This window comes from Medicago sativa, chromosome 1 (assembly GCF_051527215.1).
Source record: "Medicago sativa cultivar Bolivia chromosome 1, Bolivia_mono, whole genome shotgun sequence".
Classification (NCBI taxonomy): Eukaryota; Viridiplantae; Streptophyta; class Magnoliopsida; order Fabales; family Fabaceae; genus Medicago; species Medicago sativa.
The window spans coordinates 3,318,923-3,344,480 of NC_140749.1; the positions used below are offsets into that span (position 1 = coordinate 3,318,923).

Below are 25,558 nucleotides of genomic sequence, written 5' to 3' on the forward strand. Positions count from 1 at the left end.
TTAAGTGTAAAATTCATCAATAGTTAAATTAAAAATAAAGATCTTTTGCATCCATTTAGATAGATCAGCAGTACAAATCTCAAGTCTCAACCTGCTAATAGAATGCTTCAATGTTCTACATGTAACATGTCCTCCCAATACATGCTGAGACAAGGCTCTGCAATAGTAATGACTTGTCTTTCCCTATAGTTAAAAGCCATTCCAAAATAGCAAAGCATGAAGTAGCAGTTCATACCAATCATCCAAATCTCCCCATCCCCACCATTTTATTCTGGCACCACTAGTAGGTCATACCAACATTGATTTAGCTTCCATAAATGAAAACCCCACAAAAACAGACTAATAACCAGATGCTAGATCCACAAGAACAAAACACAGTTCAAGACTTAAATAAAAAGGTGACAAAGCAATCCAGCCCTTGCCAAACATCAAACCAAAATCTTATAAAGAAGGGCTCCAAAAACAAAAAGAAAACTAGTTATGAACAACCAAACTGATGAATGAGTCTTGATATGAATCCATTGGAGTGTGTTAGCACAGAGTTGTCCGAGAACACAACACAAAAGGAAGACAAGGTTGAAGAGGGTGGAAGAGGTAGGTAGCAGACCGGGAAGAGCAGCAAGAGATGCACATTCAATCTTGTTTCCAACCCTAATAGTTCTAATTTTGTTTTAGCTCATAGACCACGGAATTGCCATTAATGAAAATTTCCCTCTCTGTGATTCCCTTCGTTTGCAGGAACAAAACTTTAGATCACTCCATAGAGAAACCCAGTCAAACAGGAAGAAAACTTTTGAGAGAAAAAACAACTTGAAAGCTTGGTAGACGGATGAGAAAACATGCTGCCTAAACACAGGACATGCATAAAACGAATCACATTGGACAATAAAAATCAACAAAATCATGTGTCAAAAGCAAACGAATAGGCAATGTAACCATTGTTTTTAATATTTATAGAACGACCTCTTGAGCTTTACTAAAAGTGCTCAGCTCTTCACTAAAAACCTACATGTAATGAATCAATACTAGCAAATAAAAAATACATTAAGAAAATAAGAACCCTGGACCTGGTGTTAGATTTTAACCATATAAAAACAAATATAGCTGAACAAAAGCATGTCATTTTCATTGCAATGGTTGAGCAAATGAATAGTTTCATTGCTTCAAAATAGTTTACATAGTTTGAAGTGATGAGGAAAAGTACAACACATTCTCTATTAATCATCATTTAAAAGATTGATGTGGTTTCTTTGAGCATTGAAAAAGTTCGAGTTTTTTTCTTTCTTGCATATTAGCAAACTTCAGTGGGGTTTTTATTTCTTTTTTAAAGCTAAGGGTAAATGGCACATCAACCAAGCCACGGTGGGCATTTTGCAATTATCTCAAACATAATGAGGGAAATTGCATACTAACTTAAAAATTTAGCTTCCTCTCAATTCTCAGCTGTGTACAATCAGCTCTTAGAAAGATTATATATGATCAGTACGAGGACACAGAAGAGAATGTGAAAAGCAAAAATACCTTGCAAACTGTTTCAAATGAATTGCTATCAACTGCATCAAAGATAACTTCAACAGCTTGCAAGGATTTGGAGCAATATGAACAGGGGAAGGTGAGGGAATATCTCCAACTGCTTGCTCAAATGCTTGTATCTGTGGAAATTCAAAGCGAAGATACAACATAGTTGATTTAGACGCAGAAGACAAAGTTACAAACCCCCTGCATAGTACACACTTACATGTATAACACACTTGCACAATAACATAAACAATTATGTTCACTTGCTGTGAACTCTATCAAAATCACAAGGCAGAAACACAGTTGCCATTAACTTTGGTCAAATATTAAATCAAAACTGAATTTGCATAATACAATGCCTAACAGATCAACAGGTAATTTTGATGACGATTTAGATATCTAGTTCCCAAATCTAATGTTGTTATTGGCTCTACCATCGATGTCACCAATTAATACATGATACCAACAAAAAGGGAATATGACTGTGGAGACTAATATCCTAAAAAACTAAACAGACATGTAATTCAATAGACCAGCTCATTGCCAGAAAAAGAGAATCATCTTGAACAGCACAAAGAAAACTCAAAATAGAAAGCATGTAAACGAAATCACTCAAATCTAATTCATAAAATTGTCCAAAAGGAAGCAAACACATTATGTCTTTCGTTGAACCAAAATCTGGCTTTCTCACCAGTGAAAAACTTATGTGTGATAAATGAAGCACACTTTCTCACCTAAACTTGAATGAATCGCTTAATTAATGAAGTTACAGCTAATACTACTATGCAAAAAAGCTTCAACTAATGATATGTAGTGCACGAAACAAACTTCCCTGCCAGATGTGATTGGGGGGATGGAAGGGACGGGGCTTAACTAAAGGGCAGTCAAAAAATTATGAGTTATATCAAAATGGAACTTTTAGTATCATAATTAAGTTTTACTAGCAACACCAGCAAAAATATGTCCAGAATTCCATTTAACTCATAATATCAGGAGAAAACTTACATTGAAAACTAAATCCAACATAACTAGTATCCAGGACTTAGCAGTAAGTGAAACCGAGAAAGCATATCAAGCACGGCGTTTACTCAAACGCCATGAGTTTGGCTCGTGGTATCTATCATAAAGCGGTTCAATACGCTCTTGACGCTTCCGTTTGCTCATCTTTGTGGGATCTGCAACTTTGAAGAATCTTGGAGCCAATTCAACAAGCCATTTGGGGTCTATGACTGTGACTTCCCGCATATATTCCTTTGTTGTCATTACAAGCTCATGGTATATGACCCAGTCTGGTTGCCTCTGGAACAAAGCTGAACTTGGATGGATATACACAGGCTGATTCTCAACTAGTGTTCTGTAACCTTCCTGGGGGTCCTTTCTTGCTGCATGAAAAAAGAACCCTGCAGTGATAGCCTTCCTAATCTTTGTGAAGTTTTTTCCAGCGCTCACAACATCCAATTTGTACCTGAATATCAATGTTAATGATTTAGAGTACAATTTAATTTGAGTAAATGATAATTCAGAAGACTAATGTCAACATAATTACCACAGCAAAATATTGATTACGATAATGGCAACAATAAAAAAATACCTAGTTCGTTTATACTCTCTCCGTCCCTTAATGTAACCCCCCTTTGCATTTTTCACATTTCTTAAGAAAAGTTGTCAGTGTAATTAATGTGTTTGTTTTGTGTATTAATATTACCAAATTGTCCTTTGTTTGTATGTGTATTAAATTTGACTATTCATATTTCAAGACAAGTTAGTAGTATTAATTAGGGGTATGTTTAGGAAAAAAGTAATAAATGCGTCTAGTAATTTGAAAAGGGGGTTACATTTAGGGACACAAGTAAAATCAAATGGGTGGTTACATTAAGGGACGGAGGGAGTAAACAAAGATAAACGAACTTAACCAAAATATTGGTTACAATAATGGCAACAATATAAGAAGAATTTTCCCTTTTCATTTTATAAAGAATATAATATCTAGAACAGTGCATCAGTGAAACTGTTGGGAGTCTAAAAAAATCTGTGCTGATTTCTCTATGCAAAATTTTAAATCTTGTGATAGAATGAATAAATATTGTATTTGTTGATCATTCTCTCTAATGTTCTAACAAAATTTAATGATAACATCAATATGAAATTTAACATTTTTAACTAGTGTCAAGTGCTATCTTTGACTCTTTTACTTGGCCAATGTTAAATAATCTACAGCTACACAAAGGCCTTTAAGACTTGGGGGAAGAACTCAGAGCCTTCTACTATTAAGACACTTTCGGCAGTAAATTCACCAAAAAACCTTCCTTCACTAACCAAATTACAAACAAGATAATTATAGGCTCAGGTGTTAGTTATTTCAAGCTTATTTTTCAAATAGTAACTATAGTTTACTTCCTGTATAACTCTGATGCGATTCACACACCAAAATAGCATTAGCCTATAATTTTTGCTAAAGAGAAAATAAAACTGTTAAATGCCTTTGCGATTCACAAGTACTGGTTTACCATCCAAAATAATAAGTATAATTCACTGAACAACATTTTGTTACATCCTGATTTAAAAAACAAATGCAGAAAATAGAACAAAGAAACCAAAATATTAGAAAGATAGATATCTTACTTATCCATGATAGTGAGAAGCTGTTTCCTTACATCCTGGGCTCTTCTCAACGATCGAGATTGAACAAAGTTCTCAAAACACCAAGGTCCAGAAAAGTTTTTATTTTTCCAGGATTCATAAACAGCAAGCAGCGTAAGATGGTCACCCTCTGGCTGGAAAAACCTTGCCCTTTTCTGATCTGCTTGGGCTTGTTTCTCCCTGGGCCTGTAAAATATATTGCCAGTCTGAATCATGGCAATTATGGTCAAAATCTCATCACTGCATCCAAGGTCTACACTGGCAAGCAACATCTTGGACAGCGGCGGATCCAAAGGAAACTCAGCCATTTTCCTCCCCAATTTGGTTAGAAGACCCTCTTCATCCAAAGCTCCAAGACTGTAAAGCTGCTCCATGGCGGAAATAAGTGCTTGAGGTGATGGTGGATCCATAAAATCAAATGACAGAAGATCATTTATGCCCATGGCTTTCATGCTAAGAGTTGTCATGCCCAAATTTATCCTTTGAATCTCTGGAATAGAAGTAGGAGACATTTCATTTCTATATGCACTCTCAGTATAGAGGCGATAACACTTTCCAGGTCCAGTACGCCCTGCACGTCCAGCTCTTTGTTTGGCAGACGCTTGTGATATCGGAGTTATCACCAAGGAATCAAGACCTTGCTTCGGGTTATAAACATTTTGCTTAGCAAACCCCGGATCAATAACATAAAATATTCCATCAATAGTCAAAGATGCCTCAGCAATGTTTGTAGCCACAACCACTTTCCGTTTCCCGGGAGGAGCAGGATCGAATATCCTAGATTGCATTTCACTAGGAAGGGCACTATAAACAGGTAAAATGATCAGCTCTGGGACATTCTTGCCTAATCCTTTCATTCGCTCATAGAGAGACTGGCAAGCAAAATCAATCTCCTCCTGTCCAGTTAAGAAGAGAAGAATGTCTCCTTCAGGTTCTGTCAAATGAATCTGTAGGACAGTGATCAAAGATGCATCCAAGTAATCGCTTTCTGGCTGTTTAGTATAAAGTATCTCCACAGGAAAAGTTCTTCCAGGAATTGTGAAGATGTTACAGTTAAAGAAATATCCTGAAAACTTTTCGGCATCAAGAGTAGCTGATGTGACAATCAATCGCAACTCAGGTCTACGCTTCACCAGCTGCTTCAGTAGTCCGAAAAGAACATCCGTATGAATAGTTCTCTCATGGGCTTCATCAAGCATTATAACAGAATACTGTGACAGATTCTCATCAACCAATATTTCTCTAAGAAGCATACCATCGGTCATGTACTTGATTACGGTATCAGGTCCAGTGCAATCCTCAAATCGAATGGCATAGCCAACTTCCTCTCCTAATCTACACCCAAACTCTTCAGCAACTCTCTTTGCAACTGACATTGCAGCCACCCTACGGGGTTGAGTACATCCAATTTTACCTCTGGTGGTGTAACCCGCTTCAGCAAGATACTGTGTGACCTGAGTAGTCTTACCCGAACCGGTTTCACCAATCACAACCAAGACCTGATTATCATGGACAGCCTGAATCAATTCTTTTTTTAACTTGTAAATTGGCAAACTCTGCCTCTGTTCTTGAATAGAAAGCTTAGACCTTTGCCCAAAAGTAATGGTTTTCCCATAGGCATCCTTCTTCCATTCAGGCATATCATAGGCCGATAAACCAACACCCCTCAACTCCTGAGCAAGATGCCTTTCACCTGACTCTGGCATAGGATCTTCCCACGGACGATTGAGATCCTTTGGAATAGAATCAAGCATGGTACGCTGCTGTTGTTCTCTTACTTCCCTTCTCTCCTTTATAAGCGCGGACTGTAGTGCAGCAGCACGACCCAGAGAACCTTCAGGATTCTTAAAGATCTTAACAGGAGACATATCCATCGAGTATCTGCTCTGCCCCTGCAAAAAAGCAGGCTCATCTTCATTCATCTCTATCTCAAGCTCTTCCTCAGCACCTTCTTCTTGGTACATCACTCCATCTCCCTCATCATCATAAGTCGGATACTCTGAAACACTCAAAACCCCCGAAGCAATCAACTGTTTCGCTTCCCATCTCTCAGGAGAGCTCATTCTCTTCAACGGCCTACGCGAAGAACCCATATCATCCTCCTCCACAATCCTAATCCCAGAAAGCCCGGTCCTCGCCACCGGCCCATCCTTTGAATCTTGTGGATTCGTCCTAAAAGCCTCTTCCTCCGAACTCTTCTTCAACGGAAGTAAATCCTTCCCACTGTGCTGATCAACATCCCTCATAGACAAACTCAACTTCGACCCAGAAACTGAAATCACCTTCACATAAACCTGTTGATCCCTCTTAACAACCTCCTTAGCATTCACAATCTTCCTAGTAGCCATCTGAGAAACATGAACCAAACCCTCTTTCCCTCTAAACTCATCCAACGAAACAAAACACCCTGTATCCATCACCCTCGAAATTCTTCCTTTATAAACCATATACAACTCCGGCTCACCAGAACCACCACCACCACGCCTCGTATCTCTTCCTCCCCTCCCTTTCTCATCACCACCATTCTCCTCCCTCCCACTTCCATCTTCCTCATACTCATCTCTCCTTTGCCTCTCATAACGATCCCTACCATTCCCCCTTTTATCATCTCTTTCATACCTATCCCTATCTCTACCATTCCCCTTTTTATCATCTCTTTCATACCTATCTCTATCTCTAGCATTGCCCCTTGTATTATCTCTTTCGCGCCTATCACGATCTCTATCACTCCCCCTTTTATCGTCTCTTTCGCGTCTATCTCTATCTCTATCATTCCCCCTTTTATCATATCTATCTCTATGTCTATCTCTTCTATCCCTATCTCTATAACCATCATCATCTTCCATTGGTGGCTTCTGTTTCTCTCTAGCTTCAATTTCAATCTCTTCTCTCAGCTTCTCAGCACGATCCCTATCATCTGAAATCGCCAAAGCCTTAAACTTCGTGTTCGAATTGGCATTCTCTTTCGGATTTTCTCTCCCCTTCTTAGGTTTTGGAGGAAGAATCGCATGAATTATAGTGAGAAGCGTTCTGACAAAATAATCGGGCAATTCAGCACCGTTTTCTTTCAATTTAGCGTCGAATTCTTCAACGGAGCTGGAAGAGTGACCTAAATCGGTGATGAATTCGGCGAGAACTTTGTCGCCGGTGCCTGTGTGAGATTCTAACTCGGTGCATACTTTGGATACGAGTGAAAGATACTCTAGTTTCTTCAATCCATCTTGTGGAATATCGGAACCCATTGTAACAGCCGAGCGGTGGCAATGTGCGGCGTTGCAAGGCGGCGAGAACAATGTCACCGGCGGAAGGGTTAGGGTTTACGATAGTGAAGATTGTTCTGGAAACAAATTGATGTGCGATTTTGGGGTTATTTTTTTATGCTGGGTTTGAATATTGAGCTCCAAAATAATACGATGGTTTGTACCAAAAAAAAAAAAAATACAATGGTGTCACAATTTATATGAAGGATCTTTTTGATGATGAAACTAAATCTTTTTGTTAGATTCTTAACAAAGAAATTATTTTTCTTAAAGATTTCGAGTTCGTGCTTATAAAATGTTTTAGATGTATTCGTTAGCATTTTTTTTATTATATTTCTTTTTTGCATTTAAAAAAACATAAATAAAATAAATATTTGTCAAAAATAAATAAAAAATAAAAGAAGGGAAATAATATTATTTTTAGTTATATTAACCTATCTAATTTTGCATATGATAGATAAACTCATAAAAGAATATAAAACTATGAAAAAAAATGTTAATAATACAAAAAAGATGAATATGTGAACAAACTCACAAGTTCTATGTTAAAAACACAAGACAACAAAGAACATAATTTTACAAAAGCATTTGTTTAATGATGACATGAAAATAAATAAATAAAAAGCATTTTTTTACAAAGAATGTTAAAGAGGTTATTAGCATATTTATTTTGGATTAGATATTGAATATAATTCGTTCCGTGAACTTATCTCAGTTGATAGAGACATACATATTATATGTAGGGGGTCAGGATTTGAACAACATACACTTTATTTATTCACTTTTAAGAGGTAAATTTCTAACTAATAGACTATTAGAAGTAAGAAAAATATTGTTGGAATTCTTTACGGTTGAATGTTTTGAAAATGTGTATATTTTCATGCAAACATAATAAAAATAAAACAATATTAAAAACGTGAAACAAAGTATTTTGAAACTTAAAAAAAACGTGGGTCCTCGTTGCCTTGGTTGGCAAGTCCAAACATGCTAATCAACATGTTTTCGGTGCACATGGAATAAAGTAATTGCGAATAAAGTAATTGCGCTCATGGATAGCCTCGTTTAAGAGAATAGTAAAAAGAATGGCGGGTTATACATTACCATTTGATGAATTGAAGGTAATTAATAAATATGATTCGTTCTTGAAAGAATGAGGTGTAATTCAGATGTTTAGTGGAGGAGATGAAAAAGATTGATGTTTTTGAGATGAACATGATAACTAATCGTAAGAAAAAACTCTATCAATGAGATCTACATTACCCCTAATGAATGTGGGGTAATTTAATATGATTCGATTTTGGAAAAAAGAAGATGGAGATCGCATGTTAACGGAGAAAATGAAGAAATTTGATCTTCTTGATATGAAAGTAATAAGTGATTGTAAAGATAAAGATGAAGAAAAATGATTTTTTTTCTCTCTAATAAGGTTAAATTACCCTAAATTCATCATCGGATAATGTAGAAAAAAATAAAAAAGAATACTACTTGTTCGAACCTTGCATTTCTAGGTTGGAGAATTACACTTGTTTATTTACTTCAGCTTAGCAATCCAAATGGCCTTTAGGCTATCAATCACGAATACGTAAAATGACGAATACTAGTATGGGTGCCGGTGCGATACAATAGATATATGTAGATATGTAAATTTTTAAAAATTTATGATACTTCAAAAAAATGATACAATAGATATATGTAGATATGTAAAATAGCCATTCTCTTTCTCTTAATCATTGCATTTCTTAATATGTGTGTAAACACCTAAAACGACACTCATTTTGAAACGGAGGGAGTAGCATGTAAGATGTTGTTTGATTTGTCTCGACAAATATTTTTAAAATATTAAATTTCTATAATTTTTTACTCTTTAGATAATTAAAGATATTAACGGTCAAAATTGTGCATTGGCATATGTGAAGTGGTTGACTTGGACATGTATTTTGAAACGGAGAGAGTATCATTTAACATCCAGAGCATAGTAGACTCTCTCAATAATTAGATTGCTACCCTTTGATCTCTATTGGAACTGCAGGAGAAAAATTCATCAAAATGAATCGACGACAACCACACCGGCGCCATTTTGAATGTGGATCGATTTTTTTTTATTTTTTTTTGCTTATGAAAAAAACATAAATAAAGTAAAATAATTTCTATCATGTGCAAATCTTTGTATCTTTATCTTTAAAATATATATGGCTTGCACAATTTTTCAAGAGCATTAAACTTGCCAAGGATGATTGAACTACAACACCACGATATCTTTTCAGACCCTCCATCAACCATGTTACTTATCATTTCAACTAGCTCCCATTTTTCTGAAGCCGCATAAATATTTGACAGAAGCACATTGTGGGAATTAGCACATGTAGCAGAGTGTGCACCAATCATCTTAAATACTTGTTCTGCCATTTTCATGTATGAATGAATCCAGTAAACACCAATCATTGCCCCCAAAACTGTTCCATTAGGTTTCATTGACATTCTTTTTATTAACACATAAATTGATGTTTGCTTCCATTATTATAGATACAAAGCAATCATCAGTTTTTCTTATGCATTTTGACCTCAGAAATATGTTTCCTATTTGTTTTAAATTGATTTGACTTTACTTATGATTATGAAGGAGCAATATCGAACACAACGGAGCCAACCATCGTTAGGAAAGTGTTATAGAGTGGGATAGAAACAAAAAAGAAACATACACGAGAAAAAGAGGCATCCACACATTCATATGTTTCGTAAAATACTCATTCCTACGATATTAGCGTCTGTTAAATAATTGCTCTACAAGAAGGCTGTCATGGTTGAGCTAATTTTGCCAGAATAACCAAGTCTAAAATCTTCACATCCAATGTGTCGTCTACTTTTACTATGCCATCAGTGCCATCCACGCCAATCAACTTGCCAGTGGAACCATGCAACGCCCCTCCTATTATCTTTATTTTATCGGATTTTCTTGGCACTACAGCCTCCACTTCATTGGAAAGGGCCGATATTGTTTCACCATTTCCGCTAGTCCCAAGAGCTACCTTATAAGAACCATCCTGGAGAAAACAACAATGCACGTGTCATTAATATCAATACTGGAAACGCAAACAATTGAAATGAATGATAACGAGAAAAGATAGTTTAATACATTAGCGACATAAAATAGTATTATCTGTTTGAAGATGTGAGGTTTTTTATAACAAATGAGACTTTGAATTACAATCACGGTTTGATATTGATGTATGATGATGAAAAGAAAACTAAGCACTAATCTTTGTTCATACCGACTCTTTTAGCATAGAGAACCTGGAGTCATAGGCTGCCCTGGTGTTGATGGTAAATATGGGCTTGGAGCATTCGCTGCAATACAATCACGTCGGTCCAAATAGAATTAGTACAAACACTAAAACTACAAATATTCTAATGATTTCGGGGGGCAAGAGGCAGTGTTACCGTAGGCAGAACTGTCCCGTGGTGTTCCAGCCTCACTATAATTGCCACCGGGAGTACTCGCCGAACCAGCACCGGGAGTTGGGGCTTCATATGGCCGGGAAGGAGGGCTTCCTGGCTGAAAAGATTAAACAGAAGGAAAAGACAATAAAATAAAGATCAGCATGGTTCAGTATTGACTCTTAAATGAATTACATTTACAGAGTAGAGTGTCTGAAGTTAGCTAATATTTCTGACCTGGTACTGTGGGCTGGCCCCCCAAGAGCCTGGATTTCCATCTTCCCATTTATCCCTGAATTGATTTAAACATCAGAATTCGTAAACCACGTATACTATACTACACTATAATATAATATGACAGTGCTGCAGTCTGTAAACTAAGAAAAAAAGCATTTAGATTTAATTAAACTACTGAATTCGGTACAACACTTGTTCTAGTAGAGCTTGAATTTAGAATACTTATATCTATTAAAGCGTCGAGTGTCTTTATCCTTCAATGGTACAAGAGAACACTTATAGAAAGCCTCAGCAATCAGCATAGAAACTAGAGAGTGGAAAAGTCATGGTATATATTAAGCTCAGAGGGAAAGGATGATGTTTAGCACTAACCTAGGAGGACTCATTGGTGTATAAGGATTCCAAGCTCGGTCACACATAGGTGTCCTCATTCCATCATGAATTGGAGTTGCTGCAAATAGCAACGTATTTAAGAGATATTAGCAGTTTACAAGAAAAACAAATGTTAAATCTAAAAAAATCAAGTAGAAATCTAGAAATATAAAATCAACCATACCTCCGGCATCTCTCATCGGAGTCATATATGGATGCAAAGGAGTTCGAGATGGATGTATTGGGGTTTCACTTCCCAATGCATATCGAGGATTTTCACTGGAAGAACACAAGAGTCATATGATTGAATATCTTCTAATACACACAAGCGATCACAAATTTTATGTAGATATAACTTACGGCTGTGGGGTAACAGTCACATTGTCAGATATATGATTGCGGTCAACTGCAAACAACCAATTCAGAGAACATGTGAATACAAAGATACAGGCAGCTCAGGTATTTGCCCAAATCACAAGACTTACCAGTTACAACCTTCATTTGGGACTCCAATTCAACCCGAACGAATGATCCTTTAACTTCTATAACACGTCCACGACAACTTTTATAGGGACCCTTGCATACTTTAACAGTTGCACCTGTCAAACCATCACGCCCTCTTCCACCCCTATGTCTACCTCCAGCTTTACCACATCCAGATAAATTAATATCAGAAAACTTTCATAAAAAGGTCTATTATAATAACAGATTGATCCAATGTTTAGCATTTAACACAAGGAAAGATTTAAACAAACAACCAGATGGAGGCGCTCCTCGAGAAATCCTATTTCGCGACTGAGGAATGCAAGGTAGAGTTCTAAGAACTGGGAATCTTGCATGTATATCACCCTGTAGAGGAAATAGAACATAATATCAAGGATGAATTTTTAAATTTAAAAAAAGAAAAACAAACTCAAGAATCAAAATAGGAAAAATATACATTTCTGTCAGCATTGGAGCGTGAACCTCCCACAACTACACATGATTGGGCCTTAACACATATGAAGCCTGCATGTTCAAGATGATGACGATCAAAGATGAACAAGATCCCTCTATATATGTGCTCCACAGAACCTTGTTTGCCCTAACCAAAAACAAATGTTAAGCCTTATTATCAAGTTCCATAAAAAAAATCTTGCGAACAGTCAGAAGCTTACTTTGCAGGGACCATCAAGAATCTGCACGACATCTTTTGATGATACTGTATTTCTAGACTTATCCAGCACATTTATTTTCTTCTCTAACTTACACTTGATTTCTCTTAATTTAACAAGCACAACTTCAGGTCTGTCAGCAACACCCTTTAGAACCTAACAAAGTAAAAATACGGTAGCATAATGACAAAAAGTCTAAATTTTAATTGAGAAAGCCTTGAAGTTTGGATTTGTTGAGATACTAACCTGAAATGCCTCACTTTCTACACGGATTATGACACCAAAATCCTTATTACTGCACCATGTAAAATTAGAAGTGAGAAAGGTTTGAACCAGAGCAAAACAAGGCAAGGTACTGTGTGTAATCTTGGACACGAGAAAAATGCTTACTCTAGCAATACAAGATCACGAACTTCATAGTCCCCAATCTTAGTCACACCGGTGGTTACTTCAGAACTTTCGACAACATCTTCCGCAAACGCACGGATCTAAAGAGAGAATATTTGTCATTTCTGCGCTAAATGCAAGTCGAAATTAAAAAGCCTTTCAGCAAGCGTATCAAAGAACTATAAAACTCACATGCTCCTTTGTGGTATCAGATATTAAGATCAGGACATGCTTCTCCACCTTCACAACCATACCAGTAGCACCCTCTTGAGCACCAGAAACAACTTTAACATGGTTTCCGGGTTCAAAATACTTGCAAAGTTCCTTTTCATTTATTGCAAGAGTTTTCTACGAAAATGGGAAGGAAAAAAAAACTAAATAATTAGATCATCACAAAGGCAATTTATCACCAATCAGCAACCTGCAAAACTGGCAGGCTATGGTCTACACCCTGGAGGAAACTTGCCATATATGATATATCAATTCATACTTACAGGTAAATTCTCCATTTCTGGTCTTATATGAACACTATCCTCATCAACTTTCTCCACCCATCCCTTTAAATTCTTCAAATCGCCCTTGATGACAATAACAGCATCGCCTTTCATGAAATGCCGTTTCTTTCTATTTGCAAACAGAGTTGACAGACTGGCTACATCTCCACTCTCACCCGGTTTACGGAATTTTTCGAGTTCGTCAAACGTAGGTTTGATGTTCTGTGAATAAAGGGATTTTATAGATACAGTTTTGTATAAGAACCCATCTTTGAACATCATGACTCCAATGGTGTCAAACCGTTCCCCGTAGGCATCACGCTTATGCTCCACAGGGATATGCAATTCCCTGATAAAAAGATTAAGCTCTGTCAGACCAGGAACTGAAAAGGTTCATAGAAAGTAGAAACACATAAGCAACATCCAGGAGAATCAGCAATACCTAGCTTCTTCAACATTCATAAAACGAGGAGGGGGGACAAATGTCTTCTTTTTCACAACTTCTCTACCTTCCTGTTTTCAACGAAATTAAACACTCAACAATAAAAATGTTGTATTCAACAGGACAGAAACATTTCATTTCATACCAATTTGTTTGCGAGAGCTTGTAAATCTATTCTCGGAATTAGTTTGACAGTAACCTTCTGCCGTACATTATCAACATTCACTACCTGTTGAAGGGATATAAATTAGGTGACAAATTAAGAATAGAGATAGAGTGATGAATGTCCATGAATACAGTACATACTTTGGCAAGGTCCCCCTTGTATGTCCCAATCTTCATTCTAATCCAAGTATCTCTAGCAAGATCAATGGCTTTGCTTTCAACTGACAGCACATCAGTCATTTCTCTTATTGGAACAAGAGTTATTTTTTGTCCAAAAAATATATTGCTAAGACCTTTGCAAGCCTGAAACACATTTCACAATTTTTTCATATGATCTATGTGTGATAAACAATAGAGATAGATATTTGACACAATACAATACCTCTCTAACATGAGCTTCTTTATCTGCTTCAACATATATATAGTTTTTGAGATGATCAAGAGCAATAGCTGATCTGATTTGCAAGTCAGACCCCTTATTTATGTACTTTTGCATGAGGCAAACGGTTGTTTCGCGCTCACGGCCAATGGCGCATTTGACCATCCATAGCTTTGGGTCTCTGACAGATGGCAAAAGTGATTGCTGTTCTACATCTGTAGTTTCTTCATCATATTCTTCTGCCAACCGCTGCTGCTTTCCATATCTCTCATGTATCCTTCTTTCCATCTCTTCAAGGTCTTCATCATGATCTTCTTGGTGTGGTGGTTGGTGATGGTGATGTGGTCTCCCTCTATTACTATTATCATCTTCGTCTTGCACATCAGGACCGATAATGAAGCCTGCATGCATGTGTTTACATGGTTGTTAGTTTCATACCTAATTATTTCAACTCAAACCTAATCGAAGAACAAAACGTACGTACGTACCTTCTTCGAATTCTTCTTCATCCTCCTCCTCCTCATCATCAGAATCAACATCAGCCTCTTCATCAAAGAAATTCGAAGCAGAAACCTTTTTATACTTACGGCTACTACTGCCTTTGCGGCCGCCACCGTCGTAATCTTCATCATCATCATCATCATCTTCATCGACCTCCTCCGCATCATCATCGATAAAACTCGGCCTCCTCCGCTTCTTTCCACTGCCGCCGCCTCTTTCCTCCTCTTCATCATCATGCATTCGTCGACGACTCATCGTTGCAAACCCTAAATTCGATTTTACGAATTTTGTTTTTGTTGGAAACTTTACAAATGGAATTGGAATTTGGAAGCTTTACGATTGGAATTTTGTTTTAGAAACGAGGGTGAAGCCTGAAGGAGAATGGTGATCGAGAGATTGGAGGTATTGCAATGCAATTTTTAAGAGTTGGAATTTAAACACTCTCACTTGAAATTCTTGCATGCAAATGCACCTAAATAACATATAAGGTTTTACAAACAGCCACTAACAATTTGACACCTCATTTATTTATATTAAAAAAAAAAGTTACCCACAAATCAAGTCATACTTATTGGTACGATGTATGACAAAAAATCACAGAATCCCCAAATCAATTATAATCAACTTTAAATTTACATCTCTCCAAAAGACATTGGTCAAACGTGATTTTTGATCTAACTGCACACTATAATAGAACATAGGATCATGTGCTTGTCTCTTTTGTAAGTGATTAACTAAAGACTGATCATCCCCAACTTCAATCTGTTGTGAAAGTGACTCAAAATTAGAGAAATTGAAGTTTGCTGAAGCTGTCAAATCGGAGCCCAATTTGGAGAAATCGGAGTACGATTTTTGGGACCAGAATTGACACTTTCATTCGTAAAAAATCGGAGCATACGATTTTGCGCAGATTCAGAAAAATAAAACGTATTTTTGGGACTGATTTTGTTCCAATTTATGAGAGATTCTTTCACTATAAATATAGACATTGTATCAGTGTAAACTTTGGAGATAGAGGGGGCTGAAACAAGGGTTTAGAAAGGCAACAACAAAACTAGGGTTTGTGTAGAGTTTGTCTCTTTGGAACAAACACTAGGGTTTGAGGGTTGATTCACCTTGGGAAACACTATTAGGATTGAGTCTCTTGGTTACGGGAAGAGGCTGGGATTTGGGTAGAATTAGGCGGGAGACTTATTCTTGTAACCCATTGATATCTCTTTTGTAACGTTACTCATCATATAGTGAAACGGAGGGCTGCTCTCTCCCCCAGACTAGGTCAATTTGGACCGAACTGGGTAAACAAATTCTTTTGTGTTCTCTCTTCTTCTTTTCTCTCTCGCTGTTTTCTACTTTTGGCTTGTGTTTATAATTGTTCCATACACTTTGATTTTGGTTGCTTAATTATCCCTTGCTCCACACATCAAGTTGTTATTGGTGTGATTTCTCATCGAATTTGCAACACAATCAATTTCAGCTTTTCATTGTAGACATAATTTTGCATATGTTTCAATGTTACACCGAGATTATTATATCCACCGACCTCTTCCCCTAAATAACTCCAAATATTTGTAACTTGCATACCGGCATTCACCATGGACTTTGTGAGGCCTCCTTTGACATTTGACATATTTATCATGGAGCACAACAAATGTCTTTGCTCAGGTGGAACAAAGTCATGGTTGTGATCAAGTACTAACTTTGTAATTTTCCACACTCCTTCCTTGCTCACTTTTGCAATTTGTTCTTGAATCAACTCTTTCATAAGACACTTCACCTTCGGATTCATTATTCTTAAACTCTTCTTTGGAACAATAAAACTCTTTGAAACGTGTGTTTTATTCCTACAAACAATATATTCTTGAATAAATAAATAAAAGCAGTAGCCATGTAATAAATTAACAATATCGATAGTTAAACAACCTGATTTCCTATAACATTGCCAAGGACAATAGGTACTGATTATCAATAGAAAATGAAACATAATTGAGAAGATGGTTAACTTACTTGAACTCTTTGTTGGAGCTATTTGTAAAATAAAACATAGTCTTGTATCCACAAAAAAGAAACCGGGAAATGGATTCTTTTAAAGATGAGAGCAAGGACCTCAGTTCATTCTTAGGTGCTACGAGGGAGGAAGAAATTATGGAAATAGTTTGCTTGAAAAAGAAAAACAAAATACAATGGTTATATAGAAGAGAAACCAGAAGAAGAAAAAACGGTTTGCAAGCAGACAGATAAAAAGCGCGCTTCAATATGATCCCCATCAAAGTTTGCATCGGAAAAACAACCAAATTTTATCCCACTAATTGAGATCGGTTACATGAATCAAATAGTGTCATATTTTTCTACGGCAGTGCTATTTCTCGCGAAAGGAAATTCACGAGAGAATCATGAATGTAGTTTTACACGTAATTTACAAATGTTTGTCATTTTATTTATATAGAAAAAACAAGTAGTGGATAAATAAGTTTGCACCGTTCTGTTGTATCACACAAGTTCCTATCCATGCTTCTTGAGCTTCTTTGGACATAGTATAAAACAATACAACTTTGAGAAACAGGAACTTGAAAAAAATAAGTAGTGTGACTCTTTGAAGTTGGTGAGCCCATTTGTTTGAACCAGTCTTGAAATCATGAAAGCATAAACTGTGTGAGAGAGAGAGACAGATAGATTTGGAAGAAGAGGAAATTGAGAGAGAGAATTTTGGGAGAATACAAGAGGATTATGCCGAGAGCAAAAGAAGGGATGTTGTTGTTGTTGGGGTGGAAGATGAAAGGATGACGGGAGAGAGAAGAGAGAAAAGTAATGAAAGCAAAGGTAATCTGTGGTAACAGAGTGGTTACACGTCATTCGGGATAGAATCGGGATAAAAGCGTTCGCTATAATAAGCATTATCCATTTTTCTATCATCAATCATATTTGAATCTAATTCATTAATCTTTAAATATTTCATAATAGTTTCTCTTATAGTTTTTTAGATCTTTCTCTTCCTATTGTAATCTAACTATCCTCCATTTGACGCCTTTCTAAATACATGTTTTCTCTGTGTGCCCAAACCACCTAAGCTTATTTTCCACCGTCTTTTATATATAATATTTTTCATGGTCACATAAAAAATATGCACAACATGTTTCATTTAGACAAAAAATCAGGACGTAATAAAAGCAAATTAAAATAATTCTTTTACTTCTAAAAACTACCATAACCATAAACTAAAAATTCTCAAACAAATCCAAATGGATTTTATTTAGTCAACATTACAAAAAAAAGTTCCAAACAATAATATAATACTGCATTACAGAATCCTAATAACATACAAATACATTATCTGGGTTGTTCATGAATAACATTCATCATTCCACTTGCTCAGGGCCAAAATTTTAAGTTCAAAGTTCGAATTGATAAAAAGGAACAAGAACATACAGACGCAAGAAAGTTATAAGTTTCATCCAAACGGTTTTAAGACATTGCCACAGTTTTATAAGAATAGCAGTCCTTGAATTCAATGATCAAATAATCTAACACCATATTCCAGTGCCATGCCTACTACTTTTTAGGTTTTTGCCTTTTTTGTATGTTAGCTACCATTTTATGCAGAGCAGTAATTTCGAAGTCCTTTTTTCTCAACTGTTCCCTCGATGATTCAATCTCCGCTTCACTTTCTTTCAATCGTTGGTTCAGTGCTTCAATCTCTTTCAAGTGGGCATCCTTTTCAATTTCATGATCCACTTTTCCTTCCTTGGAATCATCCACTTGTAAGTCCTTTTTCCTCAACTGTTCTCTCAATGATTCAATCTCCAACTCACTCTCTTTCAATCGTTGATTCAGTGTTTCAATCTCTTTCAAGTAGGCATCCTTTTCAACTTCAGGATCCATTTTTACTTTCTTGTTCTCGGGAACATCAACCATCTCGCCCTCTGGTAAATCTCTCTTAGATGGCATTTTTTTGTGGTGATCATCAATTCCCATTTTCCGAACAAATAAACTGACACTCATGCCCGTACTCAGCCGACACGTGACAAGTTTCTGCAGACGCCCATTTGAGTCCTACACAAAGTAATGCACAACACTGGTTTGATCAAAAAAGGGGGAGCAGCAAGCCCAAAAGGGATTAACTATGCTTCAGTGGTTTAAAACTACAACATCAATTTATGATAAGAAACTTGGTATAGAAAAAAGTATATCCGTTTTTTTGAACAGGCATAAGGATAAGTTATTTTTCCATCAGATTTTGGAAGGAGAATTACATAGATGTCTAACTCTAACCCTATAAACATTTATATAGAAATAGAAAATATGGATTCAGGTATTGTGGTAGTGAATGGAATTCACATTTATGTATTTCTTTCCCTCAGCTAATCAACAAACGAATTTCGTGATACCAAAGTAGCAGGCATTGAGCATTGTATATTGTATATGTACCTTTGTTTGGCTGCCTTGGACATTTTCATATGCATCATGTGCCTCTCGTTGGTTCTTAAAAATAGCTAAGGCAGAATACTTATCTCCTTGACCGTTTCTGGAAGGCTGAAGCAAATTTTACAATAGATCAGAACCCAAACAAGAAAAATAGCCCAGCAGTGACTGAATGTCAACAAGAGTGCCGAAGGATAAATTTTAAAGTCCTCAAATTGAAGACATTCATGTTATTCCAATAATTACGGATGAACCTCTTCCTCAGAACAGTGGGATGCTTAAAGGACATACTAATATACTATACCTTTCGATCTATTGTGAAGTCCCCAGGAACAATTTCGTGTAGTGCTTCAGTGTTCACAGTGGTTGGTATTCTGTGAATAAGCAGCTTCGCCATCTCACTTTCTGAAACCTAAAATGAGAGAACAGCAAACAGTGATGACAATAGTTACCAACCAGTTTAACTGTATAACTACAACCCGGTACTGAAAAAAGTATACAATACAATGACTTACAGGCTCTTGAACCAATGTTAATGGAAATGGCTTATCAACACCATGTTTGATCTTTGCAAGAACAAGTTTCATTGTTGCACATGCATCATCTAGACAATCATGCGAAGCACCCTTTTTCCGAACTTCATAGCCCAAAACAGACTGTTACAAAGATAAGCAGTGAATTTTCAATCAGTATGTGCTACATCCATCTTTCATTTATCTTACCTCCGTAATTTGCTTGTGAGTTTGTATTTGTATGGTGTAATGTTTTAAATTCCAAAGCGCAGACAAGCACAGATGTACAATAAACAGACTTCATCATTCAAAATAACAGAGTGTAACGAAATTCCTCCAAAGGAATAACCATATGACCACAACTCATACTGATAATTCATAAAGTAGATGATGCGTAATACAGAATCATAATATTCGCATTGCGGGTAAATAATTTGCTACTTGCCTGACACAAACTATTCAACGAAGGTCTCCTGTGAATAGAGCCATCCAAGGGTTGGAAGATGTATGCAGTGTCGACCACTCTAACATAATCAAGCTTCAGCACTGCAAATGAATGCAATTAGTAAACAAAATGAAACCAGGAAAAATAACACAACGGAATGCTCTTCATCTACAACGAAATTAGCAGTAGGCCATTCAAAGACAGCCAAACAAAATGTTCACGACACTTACCACGTAGATCATTATATAAACTGTGTCCAACTAATATGGTTCCATTGGATAACAACTTCTTCATCGATTTCTACAATAGTACAACACACTCCTTCATTAAGCATTTGAAAGGAAGATAAAGGAAAACTACAAAATGAAACACAAAATTACCTGTATATCAGCTAAGGAGCAAGTCACTGTCTCTAGATCTTGAGCAGAGACACCAGTAATCTCTGTTTTGTAGTCTTTGATTGCTTTCTCCGGTTTAACAAGTTTGTGTAATTTGACCTGAAAAGTTCTGAAATCATCTATCTACACCCCGAAAAGAAATTGTTTCGTTTGAACAGAAGCGCAATGCCTCAATCTTTGGGCAGGTAGGGAAGAAGGGGAATGACGAGTCACCGAGTAAAAGGAAGAACCATCATTAAATTACATTACCTCTAAATTGTGATCTACAACACAGACTTTGACCAAAGCTTCAGTCCCATCTTCACAGAGAACCATTTCACAATCAACAGCAACCATTGTGGTAGATCTTATCCCTTTGGCCTTTTTCTTAAGGTTTATCACTAACCATCCCTTCATTTTCCACAGCAAAAAAGTGACATAAATAATTGATAAGCAAAAGCCTTGTATGACTAATAATTTACAGAACCCGAATGCTTATAAACTGTAGCAGACCATCACTAAATAAATTAACTAAAGCAAATCATATAGTAAAAGGTGTAAGGATAATAAAAAACTCAATTCTAACACGACCAATTGAGAAATCAAGGACAATGACAGTAGCATATTTCAAAATAAAATAAAGCTCATGCAATATCTATCAATATTAATAAACTACTCCTACCATTCCATATCTATCAATATTTAAGAGGTAACACACAGATCAAAAAATAATAAATTGTATATCTTTGGACTAAAATATCCTCATTTAATTTCCCATTTTCCTAATATTTATTGTTAATTGCATTATAGATTGCTAAGGCCTCTCTCCTAACAGAGGCTACAGTTGAAAAAAAAGACACTAATTAGACATGAATTCTAAAACATCAATAGTTTTGAGATGAAAAAAAAAATCTATAGATATGGAATACAGTGGATAATAACAGCATCTAAAATTCCTGAAAAAAAAATAAGGGTTTGATAAATTTCATCCACAGACAATGGTGGCGCTTTTTTATATGTGCACTGCAATAAAAAAGGTGCATATTGACATGCTCATTTTATTATACATTTCTTATTAAAAGCAATAGCAAAAGCACGAGTGACTAATTTATATATCGAGATGTTTATGCATCCGTACGAAAAAGTAATTTCAATTTTTCTGAACCATTTCATTTTCAAGCACTGAAAATATGAGCAATGAAATATCAATAATTGCCATAAGCTTTATTAAAGAAAATAAGACCATGTTTTTTTTAGCTTTTTTAAAAAAAAGACCATGTTATCCTTCAAAAAAAAAAAGACCATGTTTTTTTTAAGGTCCACTTTTTTCTGTGTTATTTTCTGAAGCATTCTGTTATATTCTATTTTTCTCGAGGCACTTTTTATCCTTGACATATTTATGACTATTTCACAAGTCAAGAAGTTCACATTAGGCAGTGTGTCTATAAATTCAACAAGGACTGGTTACCATTTTGAATGCACATAGGCTGACCAGAAAATAGGAGATCAGAGTTAATCATAACAAACCTTATCAATAGATGGCAACGAATAATCCATTGGATACATAGGGTGCTGGAGAGTTACTTGGACTAGCCTCTGTGATGCCAAAAGTTACGGTTAGAAAAACATAGTAGGATCATCAATAAAAGCAGAATATTAATTAAGATTTTTTTAACTAATTGACTTTGAAAATCATGTAAATCCCATCATCAGCCACAAGCACATAGTAGGAAGCGTAAAAAATAATTGGCAGCAGAAAGTAATATTAGAAGATGGCTTTGCTAAATCTAAGAGATTATGCATCAGACAATTATCAGTCGTGGTCTATTGAATTTTAGGTTCAACATTCAAATTTGGGTGCAGCAACAAGACATATTCAACTTGTAAGTCAGCTTTTATATGGCAGGAAAGCAACAATTTGTAAAAATTATAACAATGGAACTAGGGATTTTAAAGATAATGCATAAAGGTACAATGGAACTAATAATGAAAAAGTGGCGGCCATTATAAAATTTAATAAAAAATGTTGAACCCTTAAGGATGGTGAAGTAAGAAAGCCAAAGACACATGCAGCCGGGTATGGCTTTAAGAGGAAGGAAAATAAGACCTCAAAAAAATACACAGAAAACAAAATGCTCAATATTTGAGTCAAAACTGGTAAAATCTAGAAATACTTATCAATTATTGGTACTATAACTGGTAAAATATAGAAAAGATGGTTCAAGTGCAAAAATTATTATAACTCGTAAAATATAGAAAAGATGGTTCAAGTGCAAAAATTATCATGATCTCCAACATAACAATCATTATGAAAACATACCTGCTCAGGGGAATCGTGAGATCTATCTTTCAGTCGCTCTAATGTGTATTGATTTGAATGATGCCGCATGATGTTGCCAAAAAACTGAGCACAAGAAGAAAATGAGTAAGACTGATCTGGAGGGCGATTAACTTTATCTTTAGGAAAGGATATAAATCAGGAGGGCTTTTAACTTTATATCTAGGGAAGGATATAAATGACTTACCTTCAAATCCTCATCCGTTGAGAATGTCTTTAGAAATGCAGCCAAAACCTCATGGGACCTCTTTGATGGATCGCTCATACCTGACCCATATTTTTTATCATTACTGTTCAGGAATTCCTTCCAGTCTCCCATTTTACCCTTCATGCCTTTCTTTTGTACCAATTTTACAATATCAACCAACACCTATGCACATTAAAGTATTAGTTTCTGGGGTTAAGGAGAAAACTAGACCGGAAAAACAAAAGGCTAACAAAGGTGTGAGATTTCATTCATCTAAACCAGCAGGTGTATACATCAAAAACTATCAGAACGAATCAACATAAGTGTAACTGTGCAAGAAACAACTATTACATCCTTTATTGACATTTATTATACCCTAGTTTTTTCCCTGATATATGATTATCCAAAATACACTTTGAATCTTGATTTGCGACTAATCTGATTTGAACTAGGTAAACCCACTTACGGAGACAAAACTGCCACTGTTTTCAAGGTTTTAAATTCTGATTGAAGCCGCGGTTGCAAGCGTGCTGCAATCTCTTGAATGGCGAGAATTGTGAACAAATGTAGCCACAATTACGGTCATGATGCTGGTGCAATGGCTTCTCAAACTTCTATATTGTAGTTGCAAACTATAATTCAATATATTTTCTCCATTTACAAAACTTGAACCCAATACCTTGTTCAAAGGGGGAAAACTCCTTATCACTAGAACCAGAACTCGCTGATAAAAAACACAATTTAATGTGTTTTTCTTTATTTAAGATTCAGCACCTAAAATATTCAAATGAATGCATAACAGTACCATGGCAGGACATAATGACATAGTTTGATTCACATAGCTAACTCCAGTTAGTGAGAAAAGTCCTTTCCGTTTCAGTTGTTTATCTATCAAATCTCTTTCCCCTTACAATGTCAAAAGTTCAAAAACAAAGATATTGATTGCATTTCAAAAACAAAACAAAAGGTTTACAAAAACATATTCAATCTGTGACACTCATGGCTAAAGTTCAACTGAAAGTCTTCGCTGATCACTTTTAAAAACTTGAGTCATTTCAAGATTTTCTACTATGGGTGCTACCCCAACTCTCTCTCTCTCTTGTTGTCATTTCAAATCCCACCTTGTCTAGTCTTACCACACATCCCCGCTATGTTTATTTTATTCTCATATTGGTTCTTAACCACCCAACAATCTAATCAAGCAATAAAATGGGATGCATTTGCAACCGAATAGAACAAAGAAGCAAATGCAAAACAAAGGAGATACTGTAGGATAAGAAAGTTACCTTCTTTTCCGCGGTGTCAATCTTCTCATCCATATCGAATTGACGTAAGAATAGCTACCCAACAAAACCTGATTATACAAGTAAAGCAATCAATATATGAGTCCCACTAACCCCGCTTCTAACTCATCACTAAATTGGTTGACTTAACTTCTATCAATTTATAACTAAGGGCCTGTCTACTAGCATAAGTTTTGTGAGACTGTTTGGGATAATTTATGAAAACAACTTACAGCAATTTTCATAAGCTTTTTTTTAAACTTATTTTCACAAGTTCTTCAATCTAGCTTATGAAAACAACTTATGGCATATACATATACCAAAACAATTTAACGTAATTATATCCTTTGCTATAAAAATCGCTTATGCAAGCTTATACATAAGCACTTATCATGATAAGCACTTGTGATATAAGCTGCAAATAAGCTGTTATCCAAACAGGCCCCAAGTTAACCTAATTTTTCGTAAAAATTGAAATAAGCACCACCTATATTTCCAGAAAATCATAATCAAATTCATTTATTTACTCATCGAAAATACAAGCACAAAGAAATAGTGATTTTATAAGCAGAAAGTTTGTTACCGGCGACTGAACTGAATGAAGGGAAAGGATTGAAGCTTTACCTCAAAAATTCAAGTGTATAATCTTGACGGCGGCGCCGGTGAATGGTTTCGAAGGAATGTCGTTGAGGATTTCTCCAAATTAGGGTTTTAGAGGTTTTCAAAAACAAGGTAAATTGAACCTATTTGTTTCTCTGTTTTTATACTGGAAAATTAGTACCCTTTCAGTTTTCAATTCAGTTTCCTTATAAAATGAAAGACGTGGCAGTCCTCTTGTACTTTGAAACCTTGAAGGTTTAATGACTGGACATTTATTTTGATAAAAGGTTTATAGATAAATCTTATAATTTTTTATTTTTTTTTTATAAATTTGTTGGACAAAGTAGTCTAGTAGATAAAAATTTAGCTTTAAAGTGAATAAGTTGTGTGTCATGAGTTCGAACTTTAGTCCAACA

General features: G+C 35.8%; 4 protein-coding genes across 6 annotated transcripts; all 4 read right to left on the reverse strand.

The window, feature by feature from the left end:
* LOC146951777 (putative pre-mRNA-splicing factor ATP-dependent RNA helicase DEAH5) lies at positions 1-7,580 on the reverse strand. 2 transcript variants are annotated; one of them, XM_085754970.1, is made up of 4 exons: positions 4,141-7,580; positions 2,524-2,983; positions 1,522-1,652; positions 1-846 (listed from the first exon to the last, which is right to left on the reverse strand). In XM_085754970.1, exons 1-2 carry the CDS (start codon positions 7,398-7,400, stop codon positions 2,590-2,592), a joined length of 3,654 nt encoding a protein of 1,217 aa, XP_085611096.1. In that variant the 5' UTR covers positions 7,401-7,580; the 3' UTR covers positions 1-846; positions 1,522-1,652; positions 2,524-2,589. The 2 variants fall into 2 exon arrangements, with proteins under 2 accessions (XP_085611096.1, XP_085611103.1); XM_085754977.1 differs by having other exon boundaries at positions 1,522-1,719.
* A 2,466-nt stretch (positions 7,581-10,046) lies between these two features.
* On the reverse strand, positions 10,047-10,965 carry LOC146951779 (KOW domain-containing protein). Its single transcript, XM_085754999.1, has 3 exons — positions 10,857-10,965; positions 10,688-10,763; positions 10,047-10,459 (listed from the first exon to the last, which is right to left on the reverse strand). The coding sequence occupies exons 2-3, from the start codon at positions 10,700-10,702 to the stop codon at positions 10,214-10,216; spliced, it is 261 nt and encodes an 86-aa protein (XP_085611125.1). The 5' UTR covers positions 10,703-10,763; positions 10,857-10,965; the 3' UTR covers positions 10,047-10,213.
* Positions 10,047-15,452, reverse strand: LOC146951778 (putative transcription elongation factor SPT5 homolog 1). Its single transcript, XM_085754990.1, has 20 exons — positions 14,972-15,452; positions 14,487-14,884; positions 14,246-14,407; positions 14,085-14,168; positions 13,940-14,010; positions 13,498-13,846; positions 13,196-13,351; positions 13,007-13,104; positions 12,863-12,911; positions 12,620-12,772; positions 12,403-12,546; positions 12,221-12,311; positions 11,948-12,106; positions 11,823-11,868; positions 11,647-11,741; positions 11,463-11,541; positions 11,091-11,145; positions 10,857-10,971; positions 10,688-10,763; positions 10,047-10,459 (listed from the first exon to the last, which is right to left on the reverse strand). Exons 1-19 carry the CDS (start codon positions 15,237-15,239, stop codon positions 10,696-10,698), a joined length of 2,640 nt encoding a protein of 879 aa, XP_085611116.1. The 5' UTR covers positions 15,240-15,452; the 3' UTR covers positions 10,047-10,459; positions 10,688-10,695.
* Positions 15,453-18,254: 2,802 nt separating this feature from the next.
* Positions 18,255-25,276, reverse strand: LOC146951780 (small RNA degrading nuclease 1-like). 2 transcript variants are annotated; one of them, XM_085755004.1, is made up of 13 exons: positions 25,167-25,276; positions 24,546-24,613; positions 23,260-23,442; positions 23,055-23,138; positions 22,262-22,330; positions 21,005-21,145; positions 20,738-20,854; positions 20,588-20,657; positions 20,358-20,458; positions 19,916-20,056; positions 19,705-19,812; positions 19,407-19,511; positions 18,255-19,031 (listed from the first exon to the last, which is right to left on the reverse strand). In XM_085755004.1, exons 2-13 carry the CDS (start codon positions 24,576-24,578, stop codon positions 18,531-18,533), a joined length of 1,653 nt encoding a protein of 550 aa, XP_085611130.1. In that variant the 5' UTR covers positions 24,579-24,613; positions 25,167-25,276; the 3' UTR covers positions 18,255-18,530. The 2 variants fall into 2 exon arrangements, with proteins under 2 accessions (XP_085611130.1, XP_085611137.1); XM_085755011.1 differs by having other exon boundaries at positions 25,126-25,276.
* Positions 25,277-25,558: the final 282 nt, after the last annotated feature.

Bases quoted from the DNA above. Each gene is read 5' to 3' on its own strand.
- LOC146951777 (XM_085754970.1), bottom strand. From the start codon at position 7,400: ATGGGTTCCGATATTCCACAAGATGGATTGAAGAAACTAGAGTATCTT. The intron at 2,984-4,140 runs GTAAGATATCTA...ATTGATATTCAG, and splicing joins CTTCTCACTATCATGGATAA to GTACAAATTGGATGTTGTGA.
- LOC146951778 (XM_085754990.1), bottom strand. From the start codon at position 15,239: ATGAGTCGTCGACGAATGCATGATGATGAAGAGGAGGAAAGAGGCGGC. The intron at 14,169-14,245 runs GTATGTACTGTA...TCCCTTCAACAG, and splicing joins ACAAGGGGGACCTTGCCAAA to GTAGTGAATGTTGATAATGT. The intron at 12,547-12,619 runs GTAAGCTTCTGA...GTTTTTGGTTAG, and splicing joins TTCTTGATGGTCCCTGCAAA to GGCAAACAAGGTTCTGTGGA.
- LOC146951780 (XM_085755004.1), bottom strand. From the start codon at position 24,578: ATGGATGAGAAGATTGACACCGCGGAAAAGAAG. The intron at 21,146-22,261 runs GTTTGTTATGAT...TGGAAAATGAAG, and splicing joins CGTTGCCATCTATTGATAAG to GGATGGTTAGTGATAAACCT. The intron at 20,855-21,004 runs GTAATGTAATTT...AGAACTTTTCAG, and splicing joins TTGTAGATCACAATTTAGAG to GTCAAATTACACAAACTTGT.